Source organism: Somniosus microcephalus, unplaced genomic scaffold (genome assembly GCF_052327205.1).
Source record: "Somniosus microcephalus isolate GS21.2 unplaced genomic scaffold, FLI_Smic_1.0 unresolved_chr4, whole genome shotgun sequence".
NCBI lineage: Eukaryota > Metazoa > Chordata > Chondrichthyes > Squaliformes > Somniosidae > Somniosus > Somniosus microcephalus.
In genome coordinates, this window is record NW_028225182.1 from 35860980 (window position 1) to 35877055 (window position 16076).

The window sequence follows — 16076 nt, forward strand, 5'->3', positions numbered from 1 at the left end:
GTGGTGGTGTTGAGGGTGAAGAAGGATGTTTTGTAACTGGATGGAACTAATTGTTGCAGAGTCTGAGCCTGTGTGGGAGAGTGAGGCCTCACTTGGACCTCTGATTGTTCTGGATGTAGATCTGGACCTAGTTCATTCGGTGGATAGTGAAGCTGTTGGGACTCGTGAGGATGTTCCGAGTTCTTATCGTGGTGAGTTTTGATTGCATGAAAACCCAATTCCAGTCCTGTGACTCCTGACTCCATATTGGCTTCTCGTTCTCCGCAGGTGATGTGTGTTCTGAGCTACTTCTGGTCGTGGCTGTGACGTTGGCAGCTGGGGTCCTGATCTCCGCCTCTCTGGTGGACTTCCTACTGTCCAGGAAACACAACTGAATCCTCTCCCTCAATTGAGCTGCTTTATTTGTCAAAAAATGCTTCAATAAAATTGAAATGTGACTTGGTTGAATTACAGTCTTTGGTGTTGAACTGGATTTTAAATACACTGTCGTGGTGGTTTGAACTAAGTTGTCTAAATGACACTAGACCAGTTTTGGAGGCCTATATTTGACTGACAATTTCACCACACACCGCTCAGTTTTGGGTAGTTGAAAGTAGGCATTTGCACCTGGAATAAGATTGTGGCCTTAATAGGATGGCAACTGGAATCATACAGCACAGAAAGAGGCCATTCAGCCCATCATGCCTGTGCTAGCTCTTTGAAAGAGCTCTCCAATTAGTCCCACTCCCCCCGGCTCTTCCCCATATCCCTGCCATTTTCACCTCTTTGTATTTATCCAATTCCCATTTTTGAAAGACACTATTGAATCTGCTTCCACCGCCCTTTCAGGGAGCGTGTTCCAGATCACAACTTCTTCTTTATATTAGAAGTCTCCTCACCTCTGGCTCTCTTGTCAATGACGTTATTTACTAACCCTTCTGTCAGTGGAAACCGTTTCTCCTTATTTACTTTTATTAAAACCCTTACCATTTTGAACCCCTCCCTTGACCTTCTCTGCTCTAAGGAGAACAATCCCAGCTTCTCTGCATTAATATTGTGACCTTTGTAAAGGGATGAAAGCGATGGGGAGCTTCTGCCATCTTTCTAGAGCGAGTAGATGGGGTTACAGACACCCAGCTAGGAGTCCGCTGTGAGAAGGTTCTAGTCCCACATCGGGGTCAAGAGACTAGACCAAAGCAGCATCTCCTTAATTGGCCATCTTGCTCCTTGTCCACTGGCGGTAGGTGTGTCTTGGCCTGGTACTGTCGCTCTGCTGGCTCTGTTCCACATTTAACATCCCTTAAAGGTTAGTTACAATTGCCTTTTTGAATATAGTGATGTAACCTACCACCCACCATCACACATGGGTGGTTAGTGGAATCAAACAGTGCTGAGGGGATTGGTAAAGGATCAATTATCTTTTCATTGCACTCTGGCCTCTGGTGCATTTCCCCCACCCGCCCAAAATCCTTCGCCCACCCCACCTCCCATCACCCCCTGTTGGTGGCCGTGCCTTCAGACATCTGGCACCTCAGCTCAGACATTCTCTCCCTAAATCCCTCAACCTCTCCTCCTAATACATTGCTTCAAACCTACATCAGTGTCCAGGCATTTACCTGTCCTAATGTCTCCTCCTTTGACTGTCAGGTTTTTGTCTGATTTACGTGAGTTGAATGCTTTGCTTAGTTGAACATTGGGCGGTGTAACAAGGCACCACTGCAACCAGATGGTGAGGATAAAGGGGCAGGAATATAAGATGGCCATTAACAGATCAAATTAAGAATTTAGGAGGACATTCTTTACACAGAATGTGGAAATGGAGTGGTTGAAGTAGATACATTTGGAGTTGAGATACAGATTGGCCATGATCGAATTGAATGGCGGAACAGGCTCGTGGGCCTGCATGGACTCCTCCTGTTCATTTGTAAGGGAGGCTGGTAGCATAGATGAGGGAGAATGAAATAGAGGGCTCGGTGGGGTCGGGGTTTAGATACAAAGTAAAGAACTCTACACTGTCCCATCAAACGCTCCCAGTGCAGGATACAGCATGAGTTGGATACAGGTTGCAGCACGAGTTAGATACAGGTTACAGCACGAGTTAGATGCAGAGTAAAGCTCCCTCGACACTGTCCCATCAAACACTCCCAGGGCAGCTACAGCACTGGTCAGATACAGAGTAAAGCTCCCTCTACACTGTCCCATCAAACACTCCCAGGGCAGCTACAGCACAGGTTAGATACAGAGTGTAAGATTCGCAAAACTTCCACATTTCCCCAAGATTATTATTAATAAAAGGGACCCTGCGTGGACATTTTAAAAAGCGTACCCAAAGATGGTGTCCGCACCTCGTGGCCAAAAGCCTGCAAGATTTAAAAAGCTTGGACTCTGTGGCACAAGCAGCTTTTGGGAAATCGAAACCAAAGCTGCAGTTTCTGTGAAGAGAGACTTTTGTATTTTGAAAAGCAGACAGGACTTTGAATTATGCTTTAAGCCAAATCGCAGGCAGACCAAAACCAGTTAGGCCTATACTTAAGGCCATCAAGTTGTTTGCATAAATAATCGGAAACAGCTTAGGGAAGCCATCGAGGCTGGTCAGGCCAATTAAGATGTATTAATAACAAAACAACTCAGAAATCGGGCCAGTAGGTGCGATTACCGGCCATCTAAAAACAGTTTGTTTAGATTGCTACAATTATTTAAACTAGCCCGCTAAGATTGGGACAAAGAACTAACCTGATTTGGCGCGCAGATAAGGGTTATCGTGAGGAGTATAACTGAAGGCCCCGGGTAGCAATCTCTCTCTTGCTCTCTTGCTCTTGCCCTTGACTCTGCTCTCGTGGCTCCGGCCTCTTGGGCTGCCACTTGTACTCGTGCCCTGGCCTCATGGCGGGTTCTCTCCCCGGAGCAGATTTTCAGTAGCCAGTAACACCATACCAACTGTTAGGAAGGGGAGCAAGGCCCAAGTCCACAGCCATCCAGGACGCCCAGGCCGCAGAAAGGGGCGAGACGAAGTTGAGCAGGTAGCCCAGGACTCGTATAGTAGTCCGACGAGACGAGACGAGTGGAGACGAAGAAGATGATGATAACTCGATAAGGGCAGAGCAGGGCAGCGAAAAACATAGCGATAAGTAAACCAAGCGCCTAGTTATAAGCTGACGCTTGGGGAAGAAAGTCCTTGAGGACGGTGAAGACAAACATCTTGTTGAACAATGCGATAACGCAGGTGTCTACGCCACAACGAATATACAGGCGTTGGTGCATGGCTAGTAAAATCTAAACGGTAACGACTGGTGACTGTCCGGTAAATATAACGTTACCGTCGACGACCGCCCGAGGGAGAAGAAGAGGACAACCCATCGAGACGAGACGACGACGGTCGTGGAGGGGAGAAGGTGTGTCGCAGTAGCTGACCCAGCACCGCACCCCTGAAGACCACGTGGCGACGGGGTACCTAGAAGGACCAGAAACCAGACTTCAAAATTCACACTCGTCAACAGTTGGCTTTTATCTTTGGATTGGTGAGCATGAATTCTGGCCCCTCATAGCTTAATCTAGTTAGGTATAAGGGGTGGGATAAGGATAAGGGGATTGTTAAGATAGCTGTTTTCCCTCGATGTGCCGTGTGTTCCCCATTCCCTGTATAAGTATAGTTATTTCGTATTTGCCTGTAATTTTATACTAGTAACTTCTCATAAGATTGTGTTAATTTCTGTTTCAATAAAAATCTTGGTTTTCTCACATCCAAACCACCTGTGTACTCGAGTCTTTTCTGTATCGCCGCCTGTACCTAAGTCCGGTGTCTAGAACCCAGGGGCGTGGGAGCGATTCAAACCACTCACAAACAGTCAGAGGCATAACTGACTGGGCGTACTCGCCACCCCACACCACCACCCCCTACAAGAGTAAAGCTCCCTCTACACAGTCCCATCAAACACTCCCAGGGCAGGTACAGCATGGGTTAGATACAGAGTAGAGCTCCCTTTACAATGTCCCATCAAACACTCCCAGGGCAGGTACAGCATGGGTTAGATACAGAGTAAAGCTACCTTTAAACTGTCGCATCAAACACTTCCTTGGCAGGTACAGCACGGGTTAGAAAAAGATTAAAGCTCCCTCTACACTGTCTTATCCAACACTCCCAGGGCAGATACAGCATAAGTTAGATACAGGTTACAGCCGGGTTAGATACAGAGTAAAGCTCCCTCTACACTGTCCCATCAAACACTCCCAGGGCAGGTACAGCACGGGGTTAGATACAGAGTAAAGCTCCCTCTACACTGTCCCATCAAACACTCACAGGGCAGGTACAGCACGGGTTAGATACAGAGTAAAGCTCCCTCTTCACTGTCCCATCAAACACTCACAGGGCAGGTACAGCGCGTGTTAGATACAGAGTAAAGCTCCCTCTGCTCTGCGCAAACAAGGTCCCAAATCCCAACCTCAGAGGATCACACCCTATTAACCACCTCCCTCAGATCTCATGTTCCCACAGCTCTGGTCTTTTCTGGATCCTCCCCTTCCTTCACTCCACCATTGGCACCTTGGGATGTTCTTCTGCATTAAAGGTGCGATATGATGACAAGTTGGTGTTGTTCCAGTGTGACAGTCTCCATTTCCCATCACATCCTTGATCAGTCTGTATGAAACTAGACAATTGTACTTAGAGTGACTTTGCCTCTATTTTGGGGTTTTAATTGGATAGACTGTTTCTCCCTCGTGATGTCCTTTCTGCTATCAGCAGGGACGGGGGAGCTTGTCCTGTTTTACAGACTACGAGTTAGGGGCAATGGGTGAAGCTCAGGCCCACACTGATCATCTATAAGAGGTCCTCCCCACAAGAGACAGGACACCACTAACAAGAACAAAGTGTCTGTCCAAACTAATGTCCCACAGTACATATCAACTGATTAAGGTCCAACTTTTCGATCCGGTACAATGAGGCAATGATCCCGTCCGCATCCAGCCATTTGTAGGAGCTTCTGGAAAACCCATTGGACTCCGAGTGTGTGCGTGCCAGGCTCCCTGGAGAGGGAGCGGGCAATGCCCACTGGTACACTCGAGACCGCCCGTGACCAGTGGGCACCGCAGGGAATGGAGAGTCTTATTGACACGAGTCATAATATTATGGTTTACTTTTATGAGTTTCCTGTTGTTTTGTCGAAAGAACATTCTGTGTTTGAGTTCCTTTGTCAGTTGTGCCACCATAAAGAGGGAGGCCAGGTGTAAATTCGTTCCTCTGTTGATGACACCGGGATAACCCATGTCATTTTATGGCTCAATTTAAAAAAAAACACATTAGACATAGGAACATGGGAACAGGAGGAGGCCATTCAGCCCCTCGAGCCTGTCGCCCCATTCAATGAGATCATGGCTGATCTGGGACCTAACTCCATATACCTGTCTTTGGCCCATATCCCTTAATACCTTTGGGTATCAAAAATCTATCAATCTCAGATTTCAAATTAACAATTGACCCAGCAACAACTGCTGTTAGCGGAAGAGAGTTCCAAACCTTTCCCACCCTTTGTGTGTAGAAGTGTTTCCTAACTTCACTTCTGAAAGATCTGGCTCTAATTTTTAGGCCATGTCCCCTTGTCCTGAACTCCCAACCAGCGGAAATAGTTTGTCTCTGTGTACCCTATCGGTTCCCCTTAATATCTGGAAAACTTCAATCAAATCACCCCTTAACTTTCTAAATCCCGAGCTTTTCACCATTGGGAAAGTACGCTGATCTATCCTTTTTAGATCCAAAGTGGATGACTACTGTATTAATGGTGCCCATCAAAATGTGCCCTTGTGCGACTCTTTCAAGTGGGGGTGATTGACCAAATTGTAATAGGCCCTCGTGGCAATAAATCCATCAGTTCTGGCATTTTTTTCCTTTTTTTATTCTTCTTATTTTTTCTTTTTTTGTCAAGTTTTATTAAAAGTTTTATTAATTTACAGTTGATTCGTTTAACCAAAAGAGCACCTCTATTGGTCAAATGTTTTCTTAAGTTACAGTCAATGCTTTAATCAAAAAGAGCAATCAAATTTGAAATTAGTTTGTTCAGGTTCCTTTAAAGTTTTATTTATTTACAGGCTAACTGGTTAATCACCCACACATAAAAGTGTACAGTTGATTGGTGTAACCACCCAATCAAAAGAGTCACTCCGATTGGTCGAATTAAAATAGGCCCGCCTGGCAATAAATACATGAGTTCTGTCATTGGGTAGAAATTGTGGAGCTTGGGGCCAATCGGCTCAATGTGACTGCAGGTTGTGTGTATAAAAGGTGCTTGTTGATGGGTGCAGGGATAGTTGAGTTGTTTAGTATCATGGGGGATTTTGTAGTGAGGGGTTTGCTCCCAGTGCTGGTGTTAGTTGGAGCTGTTTGTTCCTCTGATATTTGGCAACAGTTTGGGGGCCAGAGGTTTCCATGGAGAAGAGTAAAAGCCACCCCTGGGCCTCAGCGAGTCCCTTCTCCTGGGTCTCCCTTTGGCTCCGGTTTCAGTGTGTCTGAGGGGCGCAGTGTGTCTCCACTGCAGACTGTGAGGGTGCAGTGTGGAGAGCACAACCTGCTGGTCAGGGTACAGATGGATTTATTTGGAACCAGGCACCTGATTAAAGCTGCTGACCTGACCCTGGGGACGGCAGGTTGTCGGCCAACCGGGATCTACTCTCAGAACCACACCGTCCTCTTTGATTATGGGCTGCATGAGTGTGGCAGCAGAGTGAAGGTAATGTGATTCCTCAACTCTTGCTCTAAGCTTGGTTGCTGGATTAGACCCAACTCTTTATTCCTACCTTTGGTGAAAAGTCATTGATGTTGAGGAGATTCCTGTCTCCTGCTTTTAAATCCTCAGACTTGTGTTGAATTATGCATTGTCCTTCGCTTTAACTTGTCTTCCTTAGTCTCCAACCTTGTGATCTCAGCCCTATTGGCCTTGAGCCTTCACTTAGTTCTTCAAACTTTTCCTTCCATACATCTTGTCTTGTGGATTTTTCAGGTCCCTGGGGATTCAGTTTAATGGTTCAGTTATCTACAATCTTCAGTTTTTTTTTCTCTATCTATATCTATATCGAATACAGAGGAGCTGTGATTAAATGAGGATTTAATCTTGTTCTTTTCATTGCTCTAAATTATCAACCTGTGGCTGCTCTGAATTATCAACCTGTGGCTCCTTTTATTGAAGTGAAGCTGTCCTTTCATTGAGTCTTTATTCCGTTTAATTGTCTTGTGCTTGCAATCCCCCTCCTTGCATTAGCTACTGAGGCTGCACAACTTCCAACCACCTGAGTAGAATGTTGTCCATTTCTGAACCTGATGTCTTTCAGATGTCTGGAGATTTCCTGGTCTACGCCACCCACCTGAACCACACCCCCAAGGCCCATGGATCTGTCATTGTGAGAACTAATGGAGCTGTCGTTCCCATTGAGTGCCACTATTTTAGGTAAGATTCTTTACACTGTCGCGAATAACGTCTACAGCTGGTGTAGTTCTCTGACCTTGTCCTAAAATGGCACCATTGTCTTTCCAGGAAGGGCAATGTGAGCAGTGACCCGATCAAGCCCACCTGGATCCCGTTCAGCTCCACCAAGTCTGGACAGGGGCTTCTGTCATTCTCTCTGCGCCTAATGAACGGTATGTGATGGGTGGATGGGGAATGACTTCCTGTAGTCACCCACTGGCAGGTGTACCCAGTCTCCAACCCTTGTCCCTCTTGTACTTCAGACGACTGGCTCTCCGAGCGCACCTCGACTGTCTACTACCTGGGTGACCTCATTCACATTGAGGCCTCTGTTTCAATGACCAACCACATGCCCCTGAAGCTCTACATTGATCGCTGTGTCGCTACGTTAAGCCCAGACACGGACTCCACCCCGAGATACAGCATCATTGACTACAATGGGTAAGGAGCGCTCTGCTTTCTCCAGCTAGTCCTGTCTCAATGGCTTCTCTTGATTCACTCAATGTCCCTTTTCTTAAAAATTATTTCTTCAGTTGCCTCCTGGACAGCAAAGCTGAGGACTCCTTCTCAACCTTCGTGTTGCCAAGAGACGGGCGTGAGCTGGACAAGCTCCACTTTGACCTGGATGCGTTCCGCTTCTTTGGAGATGACCGTTCCTTGGTAAGAAGAAGCCGACCATTGCAAAGTATTCACAGCCATTCTGCATAACTGGCTTGTGCTCCACATGAGTGTCCTCCCACCCCTCTTCATCTAACTCCAACATATCTTTCTATTCCTTTCTCCCTGATGTATTTATCTAGCTTCCCCTTAAATGCATCTACATTATTCACCTCAACCACTCCCTGTGGTAGCGAGTTCCATATTCTCACCACTCTGGGTAAAGAAGTTTCTCCTGAAATCCCTCTGCTGTATATCCTGTGATCCTATGAATCACTAACATTAACCACTTTTCTCTGTTTCTAGCCAGCTTGCTATCCATTCTGCTACTTGTCCCCTGAATCCACCTGTTCATTGAGTTCCCAAGTTGGGAGGGAGTCACTATATAATGACTTGTGTTGACTGTGTCCCTCAGATTTTCATCTCCTGTCACCTGAAGGTTGCTGCAGTGGATTGGAGAGATTCCATGAGCAAAGCTTGTACTTTCCAGAAGATGCAGAATGTGTAAGTGCCCCCTCTCTCTCAGGGATGTGTTGTGTGGAGATGTGATGCCCAACCTGATTGTGAAACTGATTCTCTTGTTTAGCTGGGCTCCATTGGAAGTATCCAACAATGACGTTTGTGCCTGTTGTCACTTGGGCAACTGCAGTGCCACAAGGGAGTTTGGATTTGATTCCAGAGGAAGGAGGGATCTTGTACCTGAAGCTGGTAGGACATTGATTCTCTAGATGTTGGAGGTTGCCCTTTACCCTCTCTAACTGGAATGTTTGATATTGCAGGGAGTGATGCTGAATTGAAGTGGGAGGGTGAGGCCTCCCTTGGACCCCTGGTCATTCTGGACACTGATGTGACAGACCTGGCAACTGAGTCCCTTAATGAGGTTGAGCAACGGATGGAGGAGAGGTCTCCAGGTGGTGAGTTGGCCGACTGCTAGTTTCCATTTCCCCCTCAGTATTTCCTTCACTCACTGTTGGTTTCTCATTGCTGTTTAGGTGCTGAGTCTGAGGTGGTCCTGATGGTGGCCCTGACTGTGACTGCTGTCTCTCTGATCTCTGCTTCGTTGATCGCCTTGTTCCTGTACAGGAAACGCAAGCAAACCCTGCGCAACAACTTGTGATTAATAAAGTGGTGAAATTAGCAAATCTGTAATGGTTATTGCTTGCATTTGGTCATTGATTTAAGGCTGGGGATTTGCATTCTGAATATGGGAAGTTTTCCATATTTATTTACTTCCATTAATGATTCTTGACCCAGTGGCATGCCTGCTGAGTGTATTTAATCTTTTCACCAGATATCAGGCTACTGGGGTATCTGCCCCATTTCACTAGTTTATTAACAGCAACTTGGAAGTGTTTGCCTGGAGCGAGTTATCTTGGCCTGCTGTTTGTCCCTTGTTAAGGAGGTTTGTGGGGCTCTTGTGGAGTGAGGTTAGTGGGACTGATTATTGAGCCCCATGAAATTGCAACGTTCCTGGAAATTTTAATGCTGGGATTAGTTTATTACTAGAAGTGGAGGTTGTTTAGTCCTCTATAACTGACTGGGATAATGAGTCTAAATGGGGTAGATGTCCATATTATAAAAATGATAGCAGCACTAGAGAGGGTGCAAAACATTTACTAGGATGATTCCAGAACTGAGATTCGACTTATTAGGAAAGATTGACCTGTTTGGGTTGCCTTCTCTAGGAAAGAGAAGGCTGAGGGTGTTTAAAATTATGACTGGGTTTGATAGGTTAGATAGAGATGTTTCCACTTGTGGGCAAGACCAGAACTAGGGGCCTGTAACTACAAGGCAGTAACTAACTAATGACTCCAATGGTGAATTCAGGAGAAACTTCTTTGCCCAGAGAGTGGTGAGAATGTGGATCTCGCTATCACGGAGTGGTTGAGGCGAATGGTGTAGCTGCATTTAAGGGGGAGCTCTAAGCATGAGGGAGGAAGGATATGCTGTTTGGGTGGGAGGAGGCTCGTGTGGAGCATGGACTAGTTGGACTGAATAGCCTGTTTCTGTGCTGTCGATGGCTTGTTAACCTGCAGGATTAGTCACCTGAGGAATTGAATCTCTGAAGGCCCATTAAATGGCTTTCAGTCTTGGCCGTGGCTCAGTGGACAGCGCTCTAGCCTGAGTCGGAAGGTCGTAGGTTCAAATCCCACGATAGAAAGCTTGAGTACAAAAGCCAGGCTGACACTCCCAGTGCTGCACTGTCGGAGGTGCCATCTTTCGGATGAGAAGTTAAACCGAGGCCACTTCTGGCCCCTCGGGTGGATGTAAAAGATCCTGTGGCACTTTTGGAAGAAGAGCAGGGGAGTTCTTCCCTCTGACCAATTGTTATCCACCAGCCAACATCATAAGATGATCTGGCCATTATCACATTGCTGTTTGTAGGCTCTTGATGGGCTGCCATGTTTCTGACAACAGTGACTACATTTCAGAAGTAATTCATTGGTTATGAAGTGCATTTTTTAATTTGTTCATGGGATGTGGGTGTCACTGCCAAGACCTGCATTTATTGCCCATGCCTAGTTAGGCTTGAAGGTGGTGGTGGTGAGCTGCTTTCTAGTCCAGGTGCAGTTGGGCAGGGAGTTGCAGGATTTTGACCCAGCGACTATATGAAGGGACGGCGATATATTTCCAAGTCAGGATGGTGGGTGACTTGGAGTTGCTGGTGTTCCCATGCGCCTGCTGCCCTTGTCCTTCTAGCTGGTAGAGGTCATGGATTTGGGAGATGCTGCCGAAGAAGCCTTGGTGAGTTGCTGCAGTGCATCTTGTAGATGGTACACACTGCAGCCACAGTGTGCCGGTGGTGGGGGGAATGAATGTTTAAGGTGTTGGTGGGACATCCTGAACATGGTATGGTGCTGTATAAATAAAAGATTGTTCTTTCTAAACATCTCTGACGTGAGTGTGGGACCTACAATAAAAAATAATTATGTCTAACCAACATACTAGGTCCCCAAGTGGGATTGAGTTGCCGTACTGGATCTCCAACATCAGGTGGGGCTAGAATCCACACAAACTTAACGAGCACACTTTTGTATCTCTCGTGGCCGACCCTGGTCAGTGAATGCTGGCTGAAATCTGCAGTAGGACTGTTGTCAATACTTAACCACTTACATTTATGTCGCCCCTTCAACGTACTGAAATGTCCCAGAAGCGCTTTCAATTAAAATTTGACACCAAGCCACATAAGGAGATATTAGGGCAGATAACCAAAAGCTTGGTCAAAGAGGGAGGTATTAAGGAGCATGGAGCGCTGGAGAGGTTTAGGGAGGGAATTCCAGAGCTTGGGGCCCAGGCAGCTGAAGACAAGGCCGCCAACGGTGGAGCGATTGAAATCTGGGATCCTCCAGAGGGCAGAATTGGAGAAGTGCAGATATCTCGGAGACGGGGGTGTTGTCGGGCTGGAGGCCTCAGGATGTCCCAAAGCGCTTTACAGCCAATGAAGTACTTTTGAAATGGAGTCACTGTCGTATTGTGGGAAACGCAGCAGCCAATTTGCAAGCTTCCAAAAACAGCAATGTGAAAATGACCAGATAATCTGTATTTAGTGATGTTGATTGAGGGATAAATATTGTCCCCAGGACACTGGGGAGAACTCCTCCTGCTCTTCTTCCAATAGCAGCCGTCGGATCTTTTACATTCACCTAAGAGGGCAGATGGGACCTCGGTTTAACGTTTCACCCGAAAGATGGCACCTCTGACAGTGCAGCACTCCCTCAGCATTGCACTGGGAGTGTCAGCCTGGATTATGGGCTCAAGTCTCTGGAGTGGGACTTGAACCCTCGACCTTCTGACTCGGAGGCAAGTGTGCTACCGGCTGACACCTTTAAGATGATCTACTGTTGGGGCAGGTTTCAGGTTTATTGATAACATCTGCAATTATATGGTTCCTTACCACGTTAAAATGCCTCACAACACTTCAGGCAGTGAATTACATTTGAAGATCAGAGACTCTTCTGCCTGCGATGGGGGTAGAAACTTTTGAGCACGTGCGGTGGGAGCGGTTTTCTGTCGGACCGCCAATCAGATGAGTTTGTTGGCTCCGGTGTCTCTGAACCCCCGAGGTTCGCAGCGCAGCGGGAGGCCGTTCAGCCCATCAAATCAGTGCCAGCTCTCTCTCTCCGATGCAGCAATCCAAACCTGCCTCTCCGAGACTTCCAGTGCAGGGGTCGTAGTCATGTCCTCGACTCAGCGGCTGAGCGTTCCGGCTCACGATGGTCAGGCAGTTCCCACTTCAGCCCTGTCTTTTTTGTTGGCATTTCATCACAAAGACTACGCAAAAAGTGTCAGGCAGATTGCTGGGAGGACTGTGCCAAGGCCCCATTGCCATGGGAACAAGCTGGCTTGGTTAGGCAGTGTAGGCCACACCTGTCCAAAATGGTAAATCAGCCGTCACTGTCCAAAACTAATCCCACTGATCTACTCTCTTCCCATAGCCCTGTATAAATGCCAAACTAACCCCACTGCCCCGCTCTCTCTCCATAGCCCTGTATCAATCCCAAACTAATCCCACTGGCCCGCTCTACCCGAATAGCCCTGTATCAATCTCCAAACTAATCCCACTGCCCCGCTCTCTCCCCATAGCCCTGTATCAATCCCAAACTAACCTGACTGCCCCACATGGTCCCCATAGCCCTGTATCAATCCCAAACTAATCCCACTGCCCCGCTCTCTCTCCACAGCCCTGTATCAATCTCCAAACTAATCCCACTGCCCCGCTCTCTCCCCATAGCCCTGTATCAATCCCAAACTAACCTGACTGCCCCACATGGTCCCCATAGCCCTGTATCAATCCCAAACTAATCCCACTGCCCCACTGTCTCCCCATAGCCCTGTATCAATCCCAAACTAATCCCACTGCCCTGCTCTCTCCCCATAGCCCTGTATCAATCCAAAACTAATCCCACTGCCCCGCTCTCTCCCCATAGCCCTGTATCAATCCAAAACTAATCCCACTTCCCCGCTCTCTCCCCATAGCCCTGTATCAATCCCAAACTAATCCCACTGCCCCGCTCTCTCCCCATAGCCCTGTATCAATCCCAAACTAATCTCACTGTCCCTCTCTCTCCTCATAGCCCTGTATCAATCCCAAACTAATCCCACTACCCCGCTCTCTCCATAACCCTGTATCGATCCCAAACTCACCCTTGCCTCTGACTTAGACGGTTGTGGATTTAAGTCCCACTCCAGAGACTCGAGCATAATAATCTAGGCTGACACCCCAGGGCAGGACTGAGGGAGTGCTGCACTGTCGGAGGTGCTGTCTTTCGGCCGCAATGCTAAACTGAGGCCCCGTCTTCCCTCTCAGACGGGCGTAAAAGATCCCATGGCCACTATTTCGTAGAAGAGCAGGGGAGTTTTCCCCAGGTGTCCTGGCAAATATTTATCCCTCAATCAACATCACTAAAAACAGATGATCTGGTCATTATCTCGTTGCTGTTTGTGGGAGCTTGCTGTGCGCAAATTGCTGCTTTCTTTCCGACATTACAATAGTGACTGCGCTCCAAAAAGTACCTCATTGGCTGTAAAGCGCTTTGGGATGTCCTGAGGTTGTGAAAGGCGCTATATAAATACAAGTCTTTATTTCTTTCTTTTACAGGCGACTTTGGGCCGATGGTTCCCAAAGCTCTCCAACCAATGGGGGCACTTTGGTTTGGTTTTTGGTTGATGACATCACCCAATGTCTTTCTATTGATGGTTTTGGAGAAGGTCAACCCAATCTCTGCCTCTTTCTTTATCATAGGCAACGGCCTATTAAAAGTCAACCATGTGCTCCCTTTTTAAAGGGTCGCAAACGATAAGGCCTGTAAATTAACATAAATTTGAAAGGAACCTTAACAAATCAAATTAAAATTTTGGTTGCCGGGGGTGATGATGCACTCCATTCTCCGCGGCGCCCACCGGTCGCGGAAGGCCTCAAGCGTGCCAGTGGATACCGCGTACTCCATATCTAGGGCCACGCGGGCGCGAACGTGGCCGCGGAAGAGAGGCAGGCAATCGGGCAGCTCTTTCCCACCCTCTTTCCAGTTGCCTGTTGACACAGCCGAGGCGAAAACTCCCTTTCGTCTTTTGTGTCGCCGCGAGATCACCGGGACAAGCTCTGGTTCAACCTGGATGCGTTCCGCTTCTTTGAGGATGCCAGGGACCTGGTAAGAGTTGGCCAGATGTTGGAAGGTAAGACGGTGAGCGTTGACGCTGAGTAACTCCTGGATGTGTCTCCTGCAGATCTTCATCAGTTGCCACCTGCGAGTAGCTGCAGCAGATCAAAGGCCGGATTCGGTCAACAAAGCCTGTTCCTTCCAGAAGCCAGCCAACCGGTGAGAGAAATCTACCCCCGAATGGTGGACCTCTTTCTTTTTGGCGCATGAATGCGTTCTGACCGATGGCTTGCTTCCTTGTTTAGATGGTCCCTGGTGAACGAGTTGGGCCTGTCCCTGGTGGAAGGATCCAATGAGGTTTGTGCCTGTTGTGATGGGAGAAACTGCAGGGCCCAGAGATTGCGATCTGGAGGAAGACCACACTCCAGGGGCAGGAGGGAGGTCCCATCTGAGCTTGGTATGTTGTGGTGGTGTTGAGGGTGATAATGGATGTTTTGTAACTGGATGGAACTAATTGTTGCAGTGTCTGAGCCTGTGTGGGAGGGTGAGGCCTCCCTTGGACCTCTGATCATTCTGGATGTAGATCTGGACCTAGTTCATTTGGTGGAAGGTGAAGCTGTTGGGACTCGTGAGGAGGTTCCGAGTTCTTATCGAGGTGAGTGTTGATTGTATGGAAACCCAATTCCAGTCCTGTGACTCCTAACTCCATATTGGCTTCTCGTTCTCGGCAGGTGATGTGGGTTCTGAGCTGCTTCTGGTCGTGGCTGTGACGTTGGCAGCTGGGGTCCTGATCTCCGCCTCTCTGGTGGCCTTCCTACTGTCCAGGAAACACAACTGAATCCTCTCCCTCAATCGCGCTGCTTTATTTGTCAAATGGGTCAATAAAATTGAAATGTGACTTGGTTGAGTTATAGTCTTTGGTGTTGAACTGGATTTTAAATACACTGTCATGGTGGTTTGAACTAAGTTGTCTAAATGACACTAGACCAGTTTTGGAGGCCTATATTTAACTGACAATTTCACCACACACTGCTGCGTTTTGGGTAGTTGAAATTAGGCATTTGCACCTGGAATAAGATTGTGACATTAATAGGATGGCAACTAGAATCATACAGCACAGAAAGAGGCCATTCGGCCCATCATACCTGTGCTGGCTCTTTGAAAGAGCTTTCCACATTTAACATCCCTTAAAGGTTAGTTACAATTGCCTTTTTGAATATAGTGATGTCACCTACCACCCACCATCACACATGGGTGGTTAGTGGAGTCAAACAGTGCTGAGGGGATTGGTAAAGGATCAATGATCTTTTTCATTGCACTCTGGCCTCTGGTGCATTTCCCCCACCCGCCCAAAATCCTTCGCCCACCCCACCTCCCATCACCCCCTGTTGGTGGCCGTGCCTTCAGACGTCTGGCACCTCAGCTCAGACATTCTCTCCCTAAAACCCTCAACCTCTCCTCCTAATACATTGCTTCAAACCTACATCAGTGTCCAGGCATTTACCTGTCTTAATGTCTCCTCCTTTGACTCTGTCAGGTTTTTGTCTGATTTACGTGAGTTTAATGCTTTGCTTAGTTGAACATTGGGCGGTGTAACAAGGCACCACTGCAACAAGATGGTGAGGGCAAAGGGGCAGGAATATAAGATGGCCATTAACAGATCAAATTAAGAATTTAGGAGAACATTCTTTACACAGAATGTGGAACAGGGAGTGGTTGGAGCAGATACATTTGGAGTTGAGATACAGGTCGACCATGATCGAATTGAATGGCAGAACAGGCTCGAGGGCCTGAATGGACTCCTCCTGTTCATTTGTAAAGGAGGCTGGTAGCATAGATGAGGGAGGATGAAATAGAGGGCTCTGTGGAGGCGGGGGGTTAGATACAAGGT

The 16076-nt window shown here is 47.6% G+C and overlaps 1 protein-coding gene across 1 annotated transcript; it reads left to right on the forward strand.

Annotated features, from left to right (window-relative positions):
• Positions 1–6238: 6238 nt before the first annotated feature.
• Positions 6239–15023, forward strand: LOC147090525 (zona pellucida sperm-binding protein 3-like). The gene is made up of 10 exons (XM_085977047.1): positions 6239–6698; positions 7297–7412; positions 7500–7603; positions 7694–7871; positions 7964–7974; positions 14127–14236; positions 14313–14404; positions 14491–14642; positions 14709–14840; positions 14917–15023. Exons 1-10 carry the CDS (start codon positions 6264–6266, stop codon positions 15021–15023), a joined length of 1437 nt encoding a protein of 478 aa, XP_085833173.1. The 5' UTR covers positions 6239–6263.
• The last annotated feature ends 1053 nt before the right edge of the window (positions 15024–16076 follow it).

Excerpts from the sequence above, each read along its gene's own strand:
- LOC147090525 (XM_085977047.1), top strand. The coding sequence starts at position 6,264 with ATGGGTGCAGGGATAGTTGAGTTGTTTAGTATCATGGGGGATTTTGTA. Across the intron at positions 6,699-7,296 it reads AGTGTGGCAGCAGAGTGAAG|ATGTCTGGAGATTTCCTGGT; the intron begins GTAATGTGATTC and ends GATGTCTTTCAG. Across the intron at positions 14,643-14,708 it reads GGAGGTCCCATCTGAGCTTG|TGTCTGAGCCTGTGTGGGAG; the intron begins GTATGTTGTGGT and ends TAATTGTTGCAG.